Below are 21,571 nucleotides of genomic sequence, written 5' to 3' on the forward strand. Positions count from 1 at the left end.
AGACGTCGAAAGAAGATTTTTATTCTGAGCACGATTCATGGTGTGGTTAGGGTTATTTGATTAAACCGGTTTACATGGAAGTAGGTAATTATCCAAGCTATAGTATGCTTGTTAAATCGTTCTTCCTAATGGGCGAGGCAACAATTCTGCTAATGAAGCTGACTGAAAAATCGTGTTAGCGATAATGTATCAATTTGATGTCCGATTTATTTTTCTACCAAATGAACTACGTTTACTATAACAGAGCAGGCGAGATGCATTAATAACATCATCTAATGCATGTTATAAACATAGTGTGTTATTTTAACGTTGATACGTGCATAAAAAGTTTAATTATGCCTATTTAAGCTATTTAAAATACAGTAATTTGAGCATCTTACTGACAACAGCATAGGTTGGCTTAAAATAATAGATAAACATTTAATTTATATCCATAACGTTTTTCATAAATTGTTATATATTCTCATACATGACACCATAATTTATTTAAAGAATTTTCTCTTTAAAATATGTTCCTATAGGAACCAACAGAATTTTCGTTTAACTCGATTTCAATACTTTAAGTAATTAATTTAATTTTTCTTTATGGGTAGGTTACTAAATAATTTAAAATGTTACTTTGAAAGTTGATTAATTAGAAGAACGTGCAAGATAAATTATTTTTAATTTCAAGGAAGTGTCTTCACTCAAAAGGTATACAGTTAGAATAGTGTTTCATTTTCTTTTCGAGACGAAATTTTCTACCTGAATACACGTACGTACGACAGGTTGCATATTTAAAGATCGCAGGAAAATATTTCTTGCATTTTTTTGTCTGTTTGGGCTCGCTGTCGTGGAGACGTAAAGATAAAATTAAAAGTTTAACCATTAAAAATTCTTTGAACTAAATTATTTATGTTTTTTGTCATGTATTTGTGTAAATTACTTCAAATAGAAACAAAAAAAACCAAATTTTAAATCAAAGACAGCTTTTATTCGTCCTTCCATTCCCAGGAATGCATAATCTGAATATTTTCAGTTGATTATTTCAAATAATGCTTAACACCAATCACCCGTCCTCAGTCCAAAGTATTTTCCCATCTCCGTTTCAGGGAAATTCCGACGTAGTCACTAAACGTACACCAAATAGCTGGCAGGTAATTTTCCAGGTTGAAGTAACTAACCCCGTTGGCAAGAGATTCATTTATGCATATATAAAAAAGACGGACAGATTGCTACCATAATTTGTTTAAAATGTTGAAACATTAAAAAAAGTTGTATATCCATTTCTTGAAACAAGTATGCGATAAAGAAGGATTAGAGAGGATACGGAATAATAAACACGCATTCGCACACACAAATACAGCAAACACAAAAACAAATCAACTTGTGTTATGTTGTTGGAAGCAACTGCGAGTCGATGCAAGGCTAAAATACATTAAATAGTGTTTTGTTTCCACTTAACTACCAAAATATTATTCATGTACCGATTTGTCGTCACGAGGGCTAGTTTAAGTATCCCGGAGGAATGCATTATTTTAAATCTGGCAACAATGCCATGCTGCTATGCTGTTTGATACGTCAATCCTTTCCCAGAAATTAAATATAAATAAACTAGCTGCCCGACCCGGCTTCGCACGGTTGTATTTATTGGGGGGGGGGGGGGAAATGAGACCAAATCTTTAATTTACAGTTATAATAAATGAAATAAAATGAAAATTAATTAATTTTGACAAAAACTTAATACAATGCTTTGTAATGTACCGAAGAAGAAACTAATAGCACCGATGGTTTCCCGACTCTCGAGCACGCAACGTTGTCATGGAGACGAAGTACCCACTGTTTCCCGGGCTTAAACACCAATCAACATTGATGATCAGTTTATTATTAATTATAAATTATTAAGACCATTGATCGAAATAAAAACTATCCTATCTCTCAAGTTGGAAAAAAATTACACATAAATGCCAATTTTCATCGAAATCGGTTGACTTGGTGAAGAGTTCACTGGAAACAAACATCAGGACACTGGATTTATATATATTAAGATGGTAATTAATCTTCAGGAATAATGGCGTGCGTACACAACGATCACCAGTGAGTGTGCGCGATACACAAGTTTGTATTTCTCTGGAAGTCTCGCTAGTGTAACTACTCCAACTTCCCGCAGAAAACACTTTACCCGCGGAGGTAAGATTGTAGGGATGGGTCTGTGCATACATTTGTCATGTTAATAATTGAAGTCAACATGAGGCTTTCCCATATGGATAGCAAAATATTTTGGGGTTATGTATGATACATTCCAACGAAAATTCCTTGCTTAACATGTTTGTGTAACAATCACTCGTTAAGTGGTGACATGTTTACGATTCATCCAAGCGAAGTTCGTGTCAAGCTGTTAATGGGGCAGGATCATAAATTATTTTGCTTATATTGTTTCTGTTTAGTAACAAAATTTGAATTAAATTCAACACATAACCGTATTTAATTTTTTATAGAGTTTTTTATTCTAAGCAAGTACTTATTCGGTGTTTGTAATTAACTTGAAGGGAAATTTTTATGTCATTCCTTGCATATACAGAAAACATTAAATCGTGTATTACACAGTTATGGATGAATCGTTCATATTAAAACCTTCGTCTTAAAATTGTATATTTTTAGTAAATAATCCATAAATAATAAACATAATGATTTTTTTCCAAAACCATAGGAACACAAGTTTTTCAGAGTTTAAAAAAATTTAGTTTTACGTTTAAGTATACATACGAATGGTTAATCAAAAAATATATACCATATTTTACATGCGTTCAATACATGCTGGGATTGACCAAAAATTTGCTTTTAAGTTTATGATAACCCGTAAATAAATACTTTCGAGCATAAAAATACATATAAACGATTGGATATAGATGTTTTTAAGAATTGATTAAAATCAAGAGCACAAAAGGGAATATTAGGTGCTAACTACTTTAGTATTCTACCTCCTTAAACTAACATATAGTATTAACGTTTATACAGCTACAGTTATTTTATAGCCGTTTGCTGACAAGAGGTGAACTGATAAGAAAATAATAATTTGAACTTTTAAAAGTATTCCTTTGGAAGCCAATTTCCAAGAAATAGAGTTTAATACTACAAGAAAGATATTGTAAAATAAACAACATTTTCCTGTATTTATTTGCATATAAAAATACGTTTTTCGGGATAATACTAAGTATTTCTTACGTAAAATGGTGAATAAAATTATACTTTAATTTATGTTTCATCCAAGCATACTCTTTCTAAACAATGGAAAAGATAAACGAATATTATAAATTGTGCTTTATGTGTGCAGTCAGTCAATGGTGGAAAGCTATTCAGGGAACGGTTTACAAATAACTTTAACTATTAGTAGTACTAAATGCCCAGTATTACTGCAAACACTATTTTGTAGTGATACGGTTGTTTTCGTGTAAATGTAGAAATGTACAAGTATCTGTTATTTAACGTGAATATTTGTGTTCCATTTACAAAGATAAATTACACGGTGCATAGGTGCTTGATGTTCGGAACCGACACCCAGTCCACAGACTGATGCCTCCGTGGTTCTGCCCGGCTGCCGATGCCGGCCGGACAGCTGCGTGGCTGGACCACTCCTCGTCCAGCCTCCGGCAAGGCAGGAGAGAATACAAGGAGCCTCTTCTGTTGCGTAACTTGGTCTCATCCCCCCCCCCCCCCCCCCCCGGGTGAAGCCGCGGCGAGAGACTGCTCCGACACCCTTGACCAGGTGAAAGCCAGCGGCAGCCAGCCACGCAGCTTCTGGGGGATACATCTCGCCTCCCGCGTGCGATGCCGGGACCGCGATGGCACGATTGTCGCGACGCGACAGGACGCGATGCTACAGGACGCGATGCGACATGACGTGATGTGACAGGACTCAATGCGACAGAACGCGATGCTACAGGACGCGATGCGACATGACGTGATGTGACAGGACTCAATGCGACAGAACGCGATGCTACAGGACGCGATGCGACAAGACGTGATGTGACAGGACTCAATGCGACAGAACGCGAAGCTACAGGACGCGATGCGACATGACGTGATGTGACAGGACTCAATGCGACAGAACGCGATGCTACAGGACGCGATGCGACATGACGTGATGTGACAGGACTCAATGCGACAGAACGCGATGCGACAGGACGCGACGCGACAGGACGTGATATGACAGGACTCAATGCGACAGAACGCGATGCGACAGGACGCGACGCGACAGGACGTGAAGTGACAAGACTCAATGCGACAGAACGCGATGCTACATGACGCGACGCGACATGACGTGATATGACAGGACTCAATGCGACAGAACGCGATGCTACAGGACGCGATGCGACAGGACGTGATGTGACAGGACTCAATGCGACAGAACGCGATGCGACAGGACGCGACGCGACAGGACGTGAAGTGACAAGACTCAATGCGACAGAACGCGATGCTGCATGACGCGATGCGACATGACGTGATGTGACAGGACTCAATGCGACAGAACGCGATGCTACATGACGCGATGCGACATGACGTGATGTGACAGGACTCAATGCGATAGAACGCGATGCTACAGGACGCGATGCGACAGGACGTGACGTGACAAGACTCAATGCGACAGAACGCGATGCTACATGACGCGATGCGACATGACGTGATGTGACAGGACTCAATGCGATAGAACGCGATGCTACAGGACGCGATGCGACAGGACGTGATGTGACAGGACTCAATGCGACAGGACGCGATGCTACAGGACGCGATGCGACATGACGTGATGTGACAGGACTCAATGCGACAGAACGCGATGCTACAGGACGCAATGCGACAGGACGTGATGTGACAGGACTCAATGCGACAGGACGCGACGCGAACAGTATGCGACGTGAACAGAACGCGACGCGAACAGGACGTGACGCGATGCGACAGGATGCAATGCGACAGGACGCGACGCGACAACAAAAACAACTCCATTAGTGAACCAGCTACGGTGCCCGGTTTCGCTCAGGCATGTTTAGTTTTATACAATACAGTATTAGTTAAATTAATTTGAATTTTAAGGCAAAGTACTAATTTTAGTATTTTAATAGTGTTGTTTTAATATCCTTTTTTTTAAATATGTACCTACCCATGTGAAGCCATTTACAGCAATGGTTACATTTCCCCCCCATAATATCACAAATGAAAAGTATTACAAAAATTAATTACAGGCTATAATTATATAGTAAATAACTATTTAATTTAAAAGTATTCTATGAAAAGTGAAGTAAATACGAAAGAGAAAAAAAAAATTATTAAAACCTACTATCTACAGAAAAATTAAATGCACTACAGCACTTATCAGCTTATTGAAGGGGAGGAAAACTAGTTTTATTATAATCCCACAGGAACTGTAGGTAGGTACTTACATTTTTTTCGGAATAAATTTCGTTCTGAAATTGCAGAGTTATGTTTAGTTACCATCATCACACAGGAACTATACAATTTTCCGGGATGAAAATTACCCAATGTCTCAGTCCAGGACCTAAAGTAACTGTATACTTGATTTCATAAAAATCCGTTCAGCCGTTAAGGACCTAAGGGGCAACACACGTACACATACACATACAAACTTTCACATTTAAAATGTCAGTAGGAAATTCGTTTGTGTAGCAACGCGACGAGCAAACTCACGACAGCCAAGAAGGTTTGAAAGTTTTTTAATCGACATGTTTGTGAGAAATACTCATGTTTTATTAAAAGTTAACGTTCTTTCGTTGTGAACCCTTTGGGGGGGGGAGAGGGAGGGAATCACAGTGAGAACATAATAAAAAGATTATACAGATAAATTAAGTAAATAAAACTTTTAAAAAATTCACGAATAATAATATTATTTCCAAATGCACAAGTCTAACCTTCTTTCGTAAGATAATTCTGATGCTCATTAAAGGTAACGTCAAGCCTGCACGCGATGGAAATGTACTGTATATATGCATACACATTCATACACACGCATATAAACGGAAGGTCTGTCACGTACGTGAATTTTCCCGTGCTGTGTCGAGCGTGATTGGTTTGAAAATTATTTACTTACCCCCCCCCCCCCCCCCAATAAAAAATGGAATTTCACTTTTGAGTGTTACTTGTTTGATTTCGGTATGTTCTACAGTCGAGTAACGCTGCACTGTTATTGTGACTGATGACCACCCAGTCCCTGGTGGCTACATACCTTCATCCCCCCCCCCCCTTTTTTTTTTACCCGACACCACCGCCGGACAAGGGTTGGCCCCAACTGGCCTAAATATTTGGCCTAAAACAGTTTCAGGACCATCATTTAAAATAAAATAATAAACCTAAAGTTACTTGGACTAAAATATTTGGCGTAAATATATTTGTCCTAAAGTCACTTGGTAAAAAAAAATTTAGTCTAAATTACTTTGAACCAAAATTATTTAGCCTAATTTTAGTTGACTCACTTTAAATAAATAAATGAGCCATAACTTAAAGGTTATAAGGGTGAGTTATAAGAGTATTGGAACGTAACTAGAGGGCTGGCAAAGAAAACCCAACAGTTTGACAGAAAATAACGCGATACACCAAGGAATTAAGTTTTGTTGAATCTTCCCCCAAAATCCCAAATCGTAAAAAAAAGTGCTGCAAAATAGTGGAAAAATTGATAGAAATAAAAGTGAACGAATCTTTCAATAGTCGTCAGTGATGCGTAACATCTGACTTCAGTAATGAGTAAATTCATGCCTTCTCATGTTGTTTAATACACTTAAGCTACAAAATTCGGCCATGAAAAATAACGCAGAATTCTTTAAAATAATGCCGAGCATGATTATACAAGCAAGTTGTGTTTTCAACTGTATTTCTGGAAGCGAATCACACGTAGTTCCCGCACCCGCCGCTAGAATTCGCTGCCGGAGCAGTGACGCTGACTATTGAAACATTTTATAAGCAGACCGGAATGTTTTAACTATATAATGAAACGGCTCCGATAAAAGCGAAAAACACTTGGAAAAAAAAAACTAAACCCCAGATTTGAATCTGATATTCAACAAGGAATTGTATTAAATTACTGCCCATGCCCGTGGTCATGACAATCTCCCCGGGCACAGAAAACATTTAGAGTTCCAACGCAAAGAAGAACGGTTTAAAAATAGTGTTTACATACTCAGCAGCAAAACGTAATGTGCTTTAACGAAGAAAAAAAAGCACAAACAGAAAATATATGATTTTTAACTAAGTTAACCATAGCTAATTAGTACATTCCTGTAAAATTCGCGGATTCATTTCGCGATAGGATAGAGTCCAAGTACTTTTGACATTATTTTGCTTCAGAGATTGGGCCACAGTTTATCTGAAGGACTCTGGGCCAATGAAAAATCTTTAACAGAAGAATTAGCGAATCACGATCATTCCAGTTAACAGGTTTTACGTGTCGGTAACCAATCAGCAGATGTAATTGGCTTGCTCGGCTTCCAAGGCTCCTGGTGAGACTGCTGGTGTGGAGAAAGCTGCGTCACTGGGAAAGTCGCCCTTGAAGGTTCCTATTCGGCATCCCGGCGGGAGGCTGCGGTCCTCTCGCTGCACAGAAAAACATTATCTCTGCTTCTACAAAAAAAATTTCCTTTGGAGACATGTTGTAATATTTTCAGTACTAGTTGTAAAAATAATTTAAAAAAAAAAAGGTGCCAGGACAACAGGCCATTTGTCGTGATTCATCCTTGAAGATGGCTGCGGCAAGTCATTCCGAAACGTCAGGCAGAACATCGTTCCCATCAAGAAGATGGCCCTAACCCAGGGGCCAAGAAGCGGTTGTCTTGTACAAGTTAATATTTGGGCTATTCAGGATTAGAATGGTGTTCCTTTGTTCGGTGTACACGGATGGTGGAAGGGTCGCGCTTGTTCGGCAGGGGTGCCCACAAGGGGGGGGGGGGGGGGTAACGACGCAGACTGCGTCATTAAAATTTCAGGGGGGGGGGGGTAGTTAAAAGACGAGAAAAATGTATATATTATTTACATAATTATAGCTTCTAATGTGAAAATACGATTCTGGTGCTTTGATAATTGAAAGGGATCTTGTAAATAAAATTGGCAAGCCCGCACTTTCCTCAACAAAAGCAGTTTGGCGTATGTCGGTTCAGGATGGAAATATTACCTGATATGACCAAAATTATTATTAGAAAATCAGTTTTAATTAATGCAAAATGTGATAAAATATAATACTAAAAAAGTATAATATTATAAAATAATTGAGTAAATTATTTAGAAAATGGCATAAAAAAATTCGGGGGGGGGGGGCGCATCATTAGTTTAGGGGGGGGGTGAGTCATAGTGTTTGGGGGGGGGGGGGCACCTCTGTGTTCGGGATTCTGGGATCATGCAAGACGGGAGGAGGGTAACCTCGAGGCTAAAAGGTTGAAGGTTGGCAACCCTCCCAGACGTCAGACATATGGACACAACGCGGAGATGACGACACCCGGGCGACCTCGCTGAAGCACAAGTCACCTAATATGTCTTCGGCGGTCCCGGATTGGCTGTTTTCGGCAAATGTACCTTCCGCCCGCTAAAGGTCCTGTCTCGCCGTCAACCTCTCGCCCCCGACACTTCCCAATATGTTCCGTCGAATAATGTTGGGAGCTTGTGCCGTAACAGTAAACGTCAAGTTGGATGACTTGAGTTTCCGTCAAATATTTTTGCGTATAGGGTGCGTTCCAAAAAATGATCAGAATCGTGCCTATCGAAAAAACGTAAATGACGTCCGTTTCCGTCACGACGAATCTTGAAAGTAGCTACGAACACACGGCCGATTAAAGAAGGTTTTAATGAAATTCCTTGTCGATAATCAGGTCCAAGGCCACGGTTTAGTGTTTTCTCAAGTCTTTTGTTCCATTTTATCGGAGCTGTTCCATTATGTAGTTTGCTCGTTACAGAGGTGAGATGCTACACATCTCTGACGAGTAACTGAAATACTCGCTCACTCATTTTTTTTTTCGGGGCCTCGACTAGTGTAAGTTTCGGAACTCTCTTCGCAGGGCAAAACGTTTATCGGAACGCAGCCGCGAAGGGGTTCGGGGAACTCCGCGCCCACTCGGGTCGGCTCGAGTCCCGGGCATGCGCGCACGCGCGCTGCGCCGCCAAAAGGTGGGCGTGGCCAGCGCAGCGCGGCCGTTCAAGAACGAGCGCCCTCATTGTCTCCCGGGTCGCATTACCGCAGGCTAATGAGGCGCCGCGCCGCCTTTCAGTCTCCGGGGGCGGGGGACTGTTTTCACTTTTCGAGGCGACGACATTTTCGACGCCCACGGGTGCAGCCGCCGTCCCGACGAGGCGACCCAGTTGGCGACAACCGCGCCGGGTTCGCGATTCGCCACGCTCGATGTTAGCGCCGCCCAAAGACAATAGCACTCGCGGCTCGCCCGCTCAGCAGCCTCTTGCTTCCACTCCCGGGCCACCTTCACCTTAATAAATGAGAACAGCAGCAAGGTAATATCTCAAGTTCTGTGCCGCAATCGACTCTCGCAATTTACAGAAGAAAAAAATGGGGTGTGGCATTTTCATGGACACGGCTGTGTTTTGTACGTGAAAACGTGTACGTAAAATGTAATATTTTCTGTACAAAATATAAAATAATATTTTTTATGTATGTTATAATCATGTTTGAACACTAAGAAGTCGATTATAGACATTATATATGTTTTTAATTTTAACACCATATATATAGGCTATATTCAATGTAACTATTTACCACTAATGTTTTATATGGGCAATCGATAGATTTTGACGAGAACTGACGACTGAAACTCAAACGAACGTCGTAGCTTCTCCAAGTCAAAAGTTGGAAATGGAAATCTCGAAACGCAGCAAAATGACCTCAAAATGGCGGCGATTCCCCCTCCACAGCGCGCGATGCGTCACAGTCCTCACTTAGCGCAACGAATTCTTTGATCCTTTAGCTATGCAGTGGTGTAATTAAATGTTGGATCGAGATTATAGACATGTAGCTGCAACACCAAACTCTATCCCCCGATTTTGTTATCATTCGTTTTTTTAATTGCCTCCCACTATGGAAGCAATTTTAAAGACGTATTCACGTCAAAAAATTTCTGTACATTTACAAAAGATCCCTTAGGAAAACCAATTGCCAAGAAATAGTTTTTAACACTACAAGAAAGATGGATATGGTTATTTTTTTTAAATATGACATAAGTTTATCGAGATAAAAATTAATATTTCCCACGAAAATTGGCGCATGATTTTATATTTTGATTTATGTTTCATTCATTCAACATTTTTTTAACCATGGAAAAGATAATCAAATATTCAACTTTTATTTCTTTATTTTGTTTTATAATGCGTATTGTGTGAGCAGCTGATACTGGAATGCTATGCAGGAAACGGTTTGAAAATAACTTTAACTATTGGAGGGAGGTACTGGGACAACACAAAGTATAAATGTCAGGGAAACAATTTGAACCCAGTATTACCGCGAACAACATTTTGTAGTTATAAAGTTGTTTTTATGTAAAAGTATAAATTAACAAACATCTGTAATCTTACATGAATATAGCCATTACATTTACAACAAAAATATTACACTGTATTTCGTCAAGTTTTGATGAGGGGCTCGATTACACAGCCCAACAATAGTTTTGGTGCCGGGGTATTTGGAGCTGATTTCATATAAATTTGGTGCCCTGAATTCAAATATGGCATTAGTTTTTGCCTTTGAGGTCAAATTTCTAAGATATAAAGTTTTCGTGAAATGTACATTTTACTTTATTTTAGGTTAAATCCATGAATAAAATCTAAATTTAAACTTGAAATTCTTATTATTAAATTATACAATATTATTATTTTAAAATAGAATTATATTTTACAAGTATTATTAGTATATACCAATATTATACATACAATTATATTACCAAGTCATCGATGGACCCAACTAGTCACTCAACACTTCGGAAGCTCCTTTTTCGTGAACTTCTTGAATATATCTTGGGACAGACCCTTTTTAAACTCCAGCAATAATCTGCCATAATGTGCGTATTCCTTTATAGTAGTTCTCCATAATTTTAATATCTTGATGAAATCTTTTACCTTGCTCCTCACTGCTGTCTCCTAAATTTTCAAAAAAACTGTCCAGGTGACTGTATAAATAGTGCATCTTATACTCATGTTGCACCCAAGGGATGTAAAATTTTTAAGCATATCGTTTACTAGTTCAACATGGTTTTCTGCTTTTTGTTGCCCCAGAAAATTTCCGACAACTGCAACAAATGACGTCCTTAATGAATTTGGCTTATTTATGAGCCATTAAATATTCCTACTTTATTTATTTCCTTACTCAAGTGAGGCATTTTTTCCCTTATAAATGCAAAGCATGATACGTCCTTATCAAGAGCCTTCACGAACTGCTTAATAAGGCCCTTCTTGATATACAGTGGAGGAAAGATGATTTTCTCTCGTTCAACTAAGGGTTCGTTACTAACGTTATTTTCTCCAACGACCATGTCTTCTATCTTAGGCCACTCTTGTCTAACCCAGTGGTGTGTTTTGTCTCTGCTATCCCAGAGGCACAATAGACAAGGATATTTGGTGTGGCAACTTCACTGTCCGAGGAGTCCACACAAATCACTCATTGATGTTCACGATGCCTTGTCTTCTCCAATACCAAATCTATTGGTGCTGTATGTTTCTTTCATTGTCGTTGAATGAGCAATTGGTATTGAACCATATTTGTTCCCATTGTGTAGAAGAACACATTTCAAGCTTCGCTTATCTCAAAAAGTCGAGCTAATAGAACAAAAACTAAATTCATATTTAGATTCACTGCCCCAAAGACAGCTAAAATGAGTTCCAAATTCCTAGGCACCAAAATGATTTTTTCTTGTATGCCTTATTTTTAGGTGCTTAAAAATTAAAAGTATACGTTTTCGGGATAAAAGGCTTATTTTGTGGTTGTCAAAAATGAACGAAGCTTCCGAAATCAGTACCTACAAACAAATACACAAAAAACACATTTTTTTCGTAATATTGTATTCATTTTTTTGCGATAAATAAAACTTCAAAACTTCTTGCAAAGTATTGTTTTTTAAACATCACTTAAACGGCCTAGTTATAACAAGCTAATGATTAAAATAAGAAGACATTTTGAAGAGTAAATTTTGTTAACTTAAAAATTACCCTAATCGTGGTAGTTACATAATTTTAGAAGTAGGTTCACAGTCTGCAGATCATTAAACGTGTAGTAACAGCATCATGTTTCATTAGCCTCTGGTTAATTTCATTACGAATCTCAGACGTCTGATTCAAGGAAAGGTGAGCTTTTTAATACTTAATTAGTGCTGCCAGATTAATGAGACTAATTCCAGGGAAAACCAACGAGGCATCATGGGTAGAACTTGCCAGCTAGATTATGCAAGCGACGACAGCTTTGCCAAGCCAGACTCTTTATGGCGCATTAAGGGGAAGACTTTAATCACGCTGGTTTTCCTACGTCTATACGTCATTAAGGTCGAGCTCATTAAACACGAGCCCAAGTTCGGATTCTTAATTACAGCTGCCAGAAGGATGTCTCCGTAACCCATCATCAGGAACACGGTCCATGTGAAATGTTACCAAAGGTGAGACGGAGAAAGTTGCAAAAAAAAAAAACAAACTATTGTGAGCTTTATAGCTATCATAAACCACCGCAAGACTTTTCGGTTAACAAATGGATAAATTCATTGACTGTTTCATAAACATATGCAAATTAAATTTTTCCTGCAAAAAAAAAACACAATTAATTACTCAAGGTGATGATTAGAATAATTCGTGGTTTCATATTGCGACAGGTTGAAAGGAAAAATCTTTCAACTTTTACTTTTTTTCTAATATTCGCCCGCAAATAATGCAAGGATTGTGAGCCAACCATAAAAGTATCGGATCTCAAGCAACAAAAACAAAGACATCTGCCACGCGAGCAGCCGATAAAAAGAGGCGGTGTTCGCCAGAATATGAGAAGCTCTTTGGAGTGTATCCTGTGACGTCACTGAACAAGCGAAATTATTTTGTCTGTAGTGATGATTTACTGCGAAAATGTACTGTGCCAAGATATTATGCAAAACAGTGTAATTTCTTACGACGCTAATGATGGTATTACATGACGTATTTTGCAGCGAAACATTGATGCTCTAATTTGCAGTAGGTACGTGTTTCCTCATTGACTTGGTTAAACCAGGAACGATCTTCTTTAGCCAATAAGAGCTAACCGGGGGGGGGGGGGATGTAACGACTTTGGACAAAGTGTTTGAAAGTCTACGAAACAGTCCAATTATCACAAGCAAAACATTACACGAAATAAATTGGAAGTACGCTCTGTTTTGTTATTTACTTCAGATACTTTGGATTCAATCGACTCGATTCGTGTCGAAACTGAATATAATTTACCTGACAGGTATCTCCTCAATGAGATATTATGTGTAGTCAGGACGCTTTTCACTTAGTGTATAATTTTAATAATTTCGGTGATTTGACACATTAGAACCGTCTGTACACTACTTGCTGAGTTATGACGTTAGTGAAGTTCGTTCAGTCTGTGCTAATTCTAGCCGCGACGATATTATCACTACCGTTTCGGAAGACGCAAGTGTTGAGGGTTTCTAAAAATCAAATAATGGCTTGTTTTGTTTTTTTCGACAATCAGGAGACGTGAACTACGAGATGTAGTAAACTGTTCAAAACGTTGCGGAACAGTTGAATTGGTGCCAAAAAGCCATCGGATAAAAAAAAAAGCAAATACTAGATTATTATCCCTACGTCAATTGTCTGTATAAGTTTTATTATCAAAATTTTATTCCCACAACCATAAGTTTTGCTCAGTGTACTCTAATGTTGAGTAAATATTTTTAGCTTCAGGTAACCCAAAGAGTCCAGATGGAGCATGTAGGCTACTAGCAAAAGTGTATCCCAAAAAAAAATCTGACAAATGCCAGGCGACGACCAGACAGAAGTAGTCTCTTCACGAAATTACAGTCATAGAGTTAGGAATTGTCAGGAAACGGCATTCTGTGGAAACAGTTGAAATCAATTTGCATCTCACCAGCGCCACATTTCAACATCTTATATGTTGCCGCTGGACCACTTTTAATGATGTTTGATAAGTTTTAATCAGGAAATTTTTTTTCAAACACGGTTACTTCCATTAATTACAAGTTTTAAAACTGTTTTCACACTGAAAAAAAACTACACTTCAACCAAAGTTTCAAGCGGCCTGGAAACTTGGCACAGACCATCAGCTTGTCATAGAGCGTGTTCTCGAATTAGATACGCAGTGATGCATGCAGGACCAGCCGCTGATTACGGTTATAATCACTCTAAGCTTCCTATGTACAAAAAAGGGTGATTTCAATATGGCGAACCAGCTATATCCCACTCCCCTCTTAGCCTTATGCTTTCTTCCTATGTACACCTAATAGTGTTCTTCATTTACATCATTTACACAAATACACTGTGTTTTTACTTGTTATCCTATATATACAATTTTATAACAATTCATAATATATTTTTATTTATTATTTATACGGCGGTGTGTTTGCAAATTAAATTATTTATTATATCAAATAAGACTACTGTTATTCAAAACTATTTAAATGAAAATTAATACAAAGGAGAAAAATACAAAACAATAATTTACATAGGCTACCAAAGGAAAAAAAGTAGAACTTAAATATTGAGGGAATCTGATCATTAGTTAAATTAGTGAGCCAAAAAAAATTGATCGATTTTTATTTTAAAAGTAACATCATTTCAAAATTTTCTGGGGAAAATGCTTCAATTTTTGGAAGCTTGAAATTTTATTTTGTTTAAACGGGTATGGTAACTATGAGCTACGTAATTTCATGATTTTCACGTTCATAAACACTAGTTATTGCATATCTGAAGTAGTGTGTTACATTTAGAAGTTTGTGCGTGTCGATGATTAAGTTCATTAAAATAATAAATTAGGACTTATTTAGTAGCACAAGCTTTCAGAACATGCTAAAACGACATACAAATTATCTTCTAAGTTAATAAAAAAGACGTAATAATTAATAACCCAAATAATGTAAAATTTTGAAACTGTATAAAACAAAATTTATTCCATGGCCTTCTTTTTAACTAATAATATTGATAATGAAAACAAAAAAAAGGTTGTATATAATTAGATTTTTAAGTGTGTTATTTTCAATCAATTTTCTTCTACTAATGGAACAATATCATCTATTAAAAATTAGTTAAATTTGTAACTTAATAGTTATTATTAGAGACCGGAAAAATTAACGAATTTATTTCGCGATAGGCTTAAATACAAATAGTTATACCTCAGTGTTGCCTCTGCCATTGGCTCACAACTCACCTGGATGACTCTGAGCCAATGAGAAACGCCCGACGAAAGCTTTATCGAATCACAGGCTGCTACGTTGGGACGTCTTGCAAGACAGCAGCCAATGAGTTGGTGACATTTCACCGAGTGTGCGTAGAACTATGGAGTTCATCCTGGAGGTCATTGAACCCGCGAATTTTTCCTGTCCCTAGTTATTATTGTTATTTCAAAATATATTGAAGGAAATGTATCGACCATTTACGGAGGTGTGGTACAGTGCAGTGCTGAGCGGGCGGTGACGCGTGTTGCAGCTGGCCGCAGCCCAGCTGGGGCGAGGCGGGGGCGACGCGGGCAACGAGCTGGCGCCCTTCGGGGCCCGCGACCTCGAGCACCACGAGCACGGCGCACACATATCCCGGCTCGACGTGTCCTGCTCCGACGCCGGCATGGCCGTCGCGCTCGAGTTCGACGGGCCCTTCTCGGGCGTCGTCTACAGCAAGGGACACTTCGACGACCCCAAGTGCAGGTGCGTGCACCTACACGCTTCCCCCATCTCCACCTCCTCCTCTTCCTCCTCTTCCTCTTCCTCTTCCTTCTCCTCTTCCTCCTCTTCCTCCTCCGTGAGGCCATCCCGTTCTCAGGATACTGTCACTCATTAGGAAACCACTTGCCAAGAAGTATATATTGTAGCTTTGTTCACATTTCTTACGGAAATTGTTGCACTTTTTTTTTTTGTATTTATGTTGATGATTCATTCAAGTATGGTTTTATTTTTTACGTGACAACGTCTAATAAATGAATGAACGCCGGCTGCAAGCACGAAAAAGTGTCCCGTTACGCTCATTGTACGCTTGCGTCGCATCTATCTCTTCCACTCGATTGGAACAACCATCGATTTGACTTTTTCGAGGCACATTAATCTTGAAACACTCCCATTCGTTTCCTACTTTTCCTATCATCGTCCTATCCTTAAAAGAATAACACAGATTGGAAGAAGTTAAATAGCAGACAGGTATAAAAGTTATTGTTAAAATAATCTGTTCGTTAAAGTAATAAACATATTTGAATTGATGAGTGCAAATAAAAGTAAATTTTTCAATTAAATAGTAGATTTCATTTCACTCCTTCTTTGTATCCATACAAAATAGTGATAATTCAATTTTATTCATAAAAGTATGCAATAATTTCATCAATGTTTTTTTTATAACGTCACGTTAATCTATCGTCCTTAAACCGACTTTACAGACAACCAATTTTTTTAAAAATTGAATATTCAGCAATTCAAGTTATTTTTGTTGCATCTCGCTTATTGATGTGCGCAGTTTTATATTGCAAAGCTTTCCGGGAAACGATTTGCAAATAACTTTAAATAACGGAGGTACTGGTACAACACAAAGCAATAATGCACCATTACATGGTTTGTATTGACGGTATTACTATCTACAATATTAATTGAAGTCGTTCCCAAAAAATTCGCAGGAAAAATTATTTTTAACTAACTACGTGCATCCCATTTAATTATACACTATGTTTTAACAAGACTAATAAGTAGAGACCTGCAAAATTCGCGGTTTCGATGGCCTTCACGATAGACTGCACATACCCCTGTACACTCGGGCAAATAACGCAAGTTCATTGGCTGCCGACTTGTAAGTCGTCTCAGCTGGTTTGTCTGTGATTCGATCCTTCTTTGGTTGAGGGTTTATAACTGGTTGAGATTCGTCCAGATGAACAGTTAGCAAATAGCAAAATTATCTAAGAGGTATATGTGTTTGAATCCTAGCACATCACCGAATGTATCCGCAAATTTTGCAGGTCTCTACTAATAATAAGTATAAGTATAAAAATGTCGAAACTAAAACAACTCTCTTTCGGTTATTATATATCCACCTTAAGAAAGTATTTCCTAAACCTTTTCAAACTTATGCCTTTCTCTGAGATCGGATTAGTAGCCAGGATTCCCCATAGCTCGTGTATAGCAATTTCCGACAACGTTGACGGGAAAAAAGTAGCTAAACCTTATCATTAATAAAAAGGAAAAACAGATGTTTTAATAAGAATACAGTAAAATGGTTCAATGATATATCTTCTTTTATATTACCTCTATTTTATAGTAAAATATTTACCAAATAAAAATAAAACAACTAATTTTACCTTTGTAAGTTTTCAATGGCATTACCAAGTATTTAAATTATCACGTGTGTCACAAATAAATATAAATTCCGTAAATGTTTGACATGCTCACTGGTTTAAGAAGCCATCCCTGTTTTATTTATCACTATAGCATTTTTTTTTTCATTTGTTGAGTTCAATTATGTCACCAGATAATAAAGAAAAGTTATTTGCAAGGTGTTTAATAGCACGTAATTTAACATAATTACAAGCTCTTGTATGAGTTGTCGCTACTAGTAGGTAACACTTCGTAAACATTGGATGACATTAGTTGGGAAACATTAAAAGCAGGAGATGTATCATAAAATATTTACTGGAAAAAGAAAATAACTGCCAAGTCGTGTGGGACAGAGCCTTAATGCTGACTTCTCCACCATGTAAGATTTTAAAGGAGCTGAATCGAGATTTTTTTTTGTTTTTAATTTTAAAACTATATTCCTCTATCCCCTTTCAGTGGTAATAGTTGGTCGTAAGAAAAATCATTTGGTATTACACTTAGAAAGTGTGATAATTCCACACAGATGCAATATTTTCCATATCCATAAAGTTAGGGTTAAATATGAGTTAAAAAAAAAAAAAACTTTCTCGATTCTACTCGCTTGTGTCCGATTTCAACTGATTAACGAACTCGACCGAGATATATAATATATCAGTCTGACAGTCATCTGAGTAAAATCACAGCGGTTATTGTGTCCAAAATACACATAAATGTAAAAATAAAGATTTAAGTTGACTTTGGTTTTGTGGCCAGGGACAGCGAAAGAAAAATATAAAAAAAAAAATTGGTTGTCTGTAAAGTCAGTTTAAGGACGATAGTTTAACGTGACGTCATAACAAAACATTGATGAAATGATTGCATACTTTTATGAATAAAATTGAATCATTTTTATTGAATTATCACTATTTTGTATGGATACAAAGAAGTAGTGAAATGATCTCTACAATTTAATTGATAAATTTACTTTCATTTGCACTCATTAATTCATATATGTTTATTACTTTAACGAACAGATTATTTTAACTATAACTTTTATACATGTTTGCTATTTAACTTCTTCCAATCTGTGTTATTCTGTTAAGGATAGGACGATGATAGGAAAAGTAGGAAACGAATGGGAGTGTTTCAAGTTTAATGTGCCTCGAAAAAGTCAAATCATGGTTGTTCCAATCGAGTGGAAGAGAGATAGATGCGGCCCAAGCGTACAATGAGCGTAACGGGACAATGTGCGTAACGGGACACATTTTCGTGCGTGCAGCCGGCGTTCATCGATTTATTAGACGTTGCCACGTCAAAATCCTTGGAAGACTTTTTCTTTCTCCCGGAAGTTTGCGTGGTGGTTTCGACTGCAGTGGATGGCCTTCCTTGTAAATCTGCCTGAAACGCACTTCTAATATTGTATAAAGCCGCGCGCTTCCGCATACTTCTCTCCTGGCCTCCGGTGAGCAAGCGTGTGTAAAAAAAATTATCGAATGGTTGTTGGTGTGATTACATCAACGCAGCGCAAACACGTGACGCAACTGGCGTGCCGTCTGGGCTTTCTGGCTTTCCCCTCTCGCGCCCGTGGGCGGAGAGACGCCGCCATTACCACGCCTTGTCAGTCTTCTCCATAGAACAAAGAGGCAGATACAGAAGTGCGACTCTTACAGTGGAAACCAAAACCACGTTTTGCACGACACGTGACACCATCTGTTTGGGAGGGCCCGTAACTACTCGCAAAAAAAAAAAAACTCGGGATAGAGACTCTAATACAAAGTTTTAGGTTAATACAATTAAGTAGTTTATTGATACAGGTAATAATGTTAATTTATCTACTTGATGACTGATTGTTTAGTGACAATGATTTAATCTTTGCGAAAAACACTTAATGCTATTTTGTAATAAATAAAGGTCATGTTACATAAATGAGCAGGAGATGCAAACATTTCTGGTATGCCACACCACAAATTGAGTGAATTTATTTTCACTGTTTTTTTTTTTTGCCTGGTAATAGCTTAAGCATTACTTCTCACAATCAATGTAGCTATTTTAGCAATATATTATGAAAGCTACTATCTAGCGGGTGGGCCCAAAACTACTTCAAAAAACTAGGTCTCAGTCTCGGTAATTGGAGTTTCTCCCCCATGGTCTTCTTTCGTCGTGCGCGGTGACCGTAGCGTTATATGGTGGAGAAATACTATAGTAATTGATTCGGCACATGCTAAAAGGGCCTCAGTCCAAGCAACCCAGTTTTGTGAAAAACTAATAAATCTGTCTCTAAGCAACCCTTTAAGCGTATGTTAAGAATTTCCCCTAGCTAATATTAGCTAACCCGCGTGTGTTACTCAATACATTTTAGCATAGATAGTTGAAGCTATCCTATAACATGCAAATTTCATGCTTAACTCACTTTGCCATTTTTTGTGACTGAGGCCCTTTTAGCATGTGCCGATTCAATTGAAGTCATTCAAAAAAATCCATGACTTTACAAGAAAAGAAATATGTTTTAGCAATCAGTCACCATCAACTACATGCATCCCACTTAATTACACACTATGTTTTAACAAGACCAATAAAAAGTACAATTATAAAAATGTTGCAACTAAATCAACGCTCTTCCTGTTATTATACCTCCACCTTAAGGAAGTATTTCATAAAATCTTCCAAGCTTACGCCTTTCTCTGAGATTCAAGTCCCTTAAGTGCTTTCAAGAATCTGTACCGGTTGTTTTACGACTGAAAATTACTCTTAAAACACGCCTTTTGGCGATTTTAACTCTTCTAAAAATAAATTTTAGAAAATTTATCCGGAAACCAAAATATTTAACGGCCCTCGATAGATTCTTAAATGTATTTTTTTTTTAAATTGCGTGGTTTTTCTCGAAGCTCTGTGCACCGTGTGTGTGCCCGGGTAGGCAGGGCCCTTAAGGCCTTGTCATTCTGTTAAATATTTGTCTCCAGTATATTTGACGATAGGGAAAGTTTTGGACGGTAAATGGCTTACAATTTTCTCCGTCAAAATATATTTTGACAGATAACCTCAAAACTTGTTTTAAATCATGCCACACTATCTAAGCTTATATTTGGTCTGAGCTATCTCATACTTTTCAATTTATTTTTCTCAAATTTGAAAGTCAAAAATTACAACACGGAACTGGAAAGATATATTTTTTACTTATTATTATGTTTGTACATTATAATTTTATCTAACATGAATTAATTAAAATTCAAAATAAATTTCATAATATAATGAAATAAATTTCAGAGATTTTTTTAAGTTATAGAAACATAATTTAATTCTTACGCTAGAAATGGTTTCGCATATGACATTCATACTAACATTATTTCAGTTATTAATGTTATCTACGCCATTTTAGAGAATCGTTGAGTCGGAAACCGATTTTCCCGTTTTCGCTAGGGCACGACTTTGATTGGCCGATCGCATCCAAATTCCGAAATATTTAATGGAAACTCAAGTCATCCAAATTGTCAAACAAACATGGCTGCGCTAGTGACGTCAGTAACTGACCAACTTTGATACAATATATTGGAAGGTGTTGGAAGGGAATATTTGTTAGTGTGGTTCCTGAAGGGTGCCGAGTTCGCCATTCGAGGACGCAACCAGCTCATAACGTGAAAAGGAGGGAGGCCCAATTGTTCCACACAAAAGGAAGAAAAAATTTATTAAAAAAAAACTGAACAAATGTTTTTGTGATTTGTGTTGCCATATTTGAAGGGATGTTTCGGAATATAAGCTTTTCCCTGAGGGAGCAGGGTCCATTGTGTCACACAATGATAAACAAGAACAAAAAAGAATAATTATTATTTTAAATTGAAGACATTATATGATATTTAGTTACACATTTTGTCACCACAACTCCCTGCCCCTGTTTTTTTTTTCAACATCGGAATGGATGGCAACTGATCACTCATCTTTGCCCACCTTTCCCGAATACGCCCTTGCGTCCTGGGGACGCACCACAACGCCGAAATACCACAACGCCGAACGTACAATAACGCCGAATGCCAAACTGACTACAAAGCCGACAGCTACAAAACTTCTGTGTACCACAACGCCGAATTACCACA

The 21,571-nt window shown here is 37.8% G+C and overlaps 1 protein-coding gene across 1 annotated transcript in view; it reads left to right on the plus strand.

Annotated features, from left to right (window-relative positions):
- Positions 1-21,571, plus strand: part of LOC134539668 (mucin-2-like) — a 115,793-nt gene that overhangs the window by 43,652 nt on the left and 50,570 nt on the right. The window contains exon 3 of the mRNA XM_063381855.1: positions 15,646-15,860. Coding sequence (XP_063237925.1) covers positions 15,646-15,860 — 215 coding nt within the window. The remainder of the gene's footprint in view (positions 1-15,645; positions 15,861-21,571) is intronic.

This window comes from Bacillus rossius, chromosome 15 (assembly GCF_032445375.1).
Source record: "Bacillus rossius redtenbacheri isolate Brsri chromosome 15, Brsri_v3, whole genome shotgun sequence".
NCBI lineage: Eukaryota > Metazoa > Arthropoda > Insecta > Phasmatodea > Bacillidae > Bacillus > Bacillus rossius.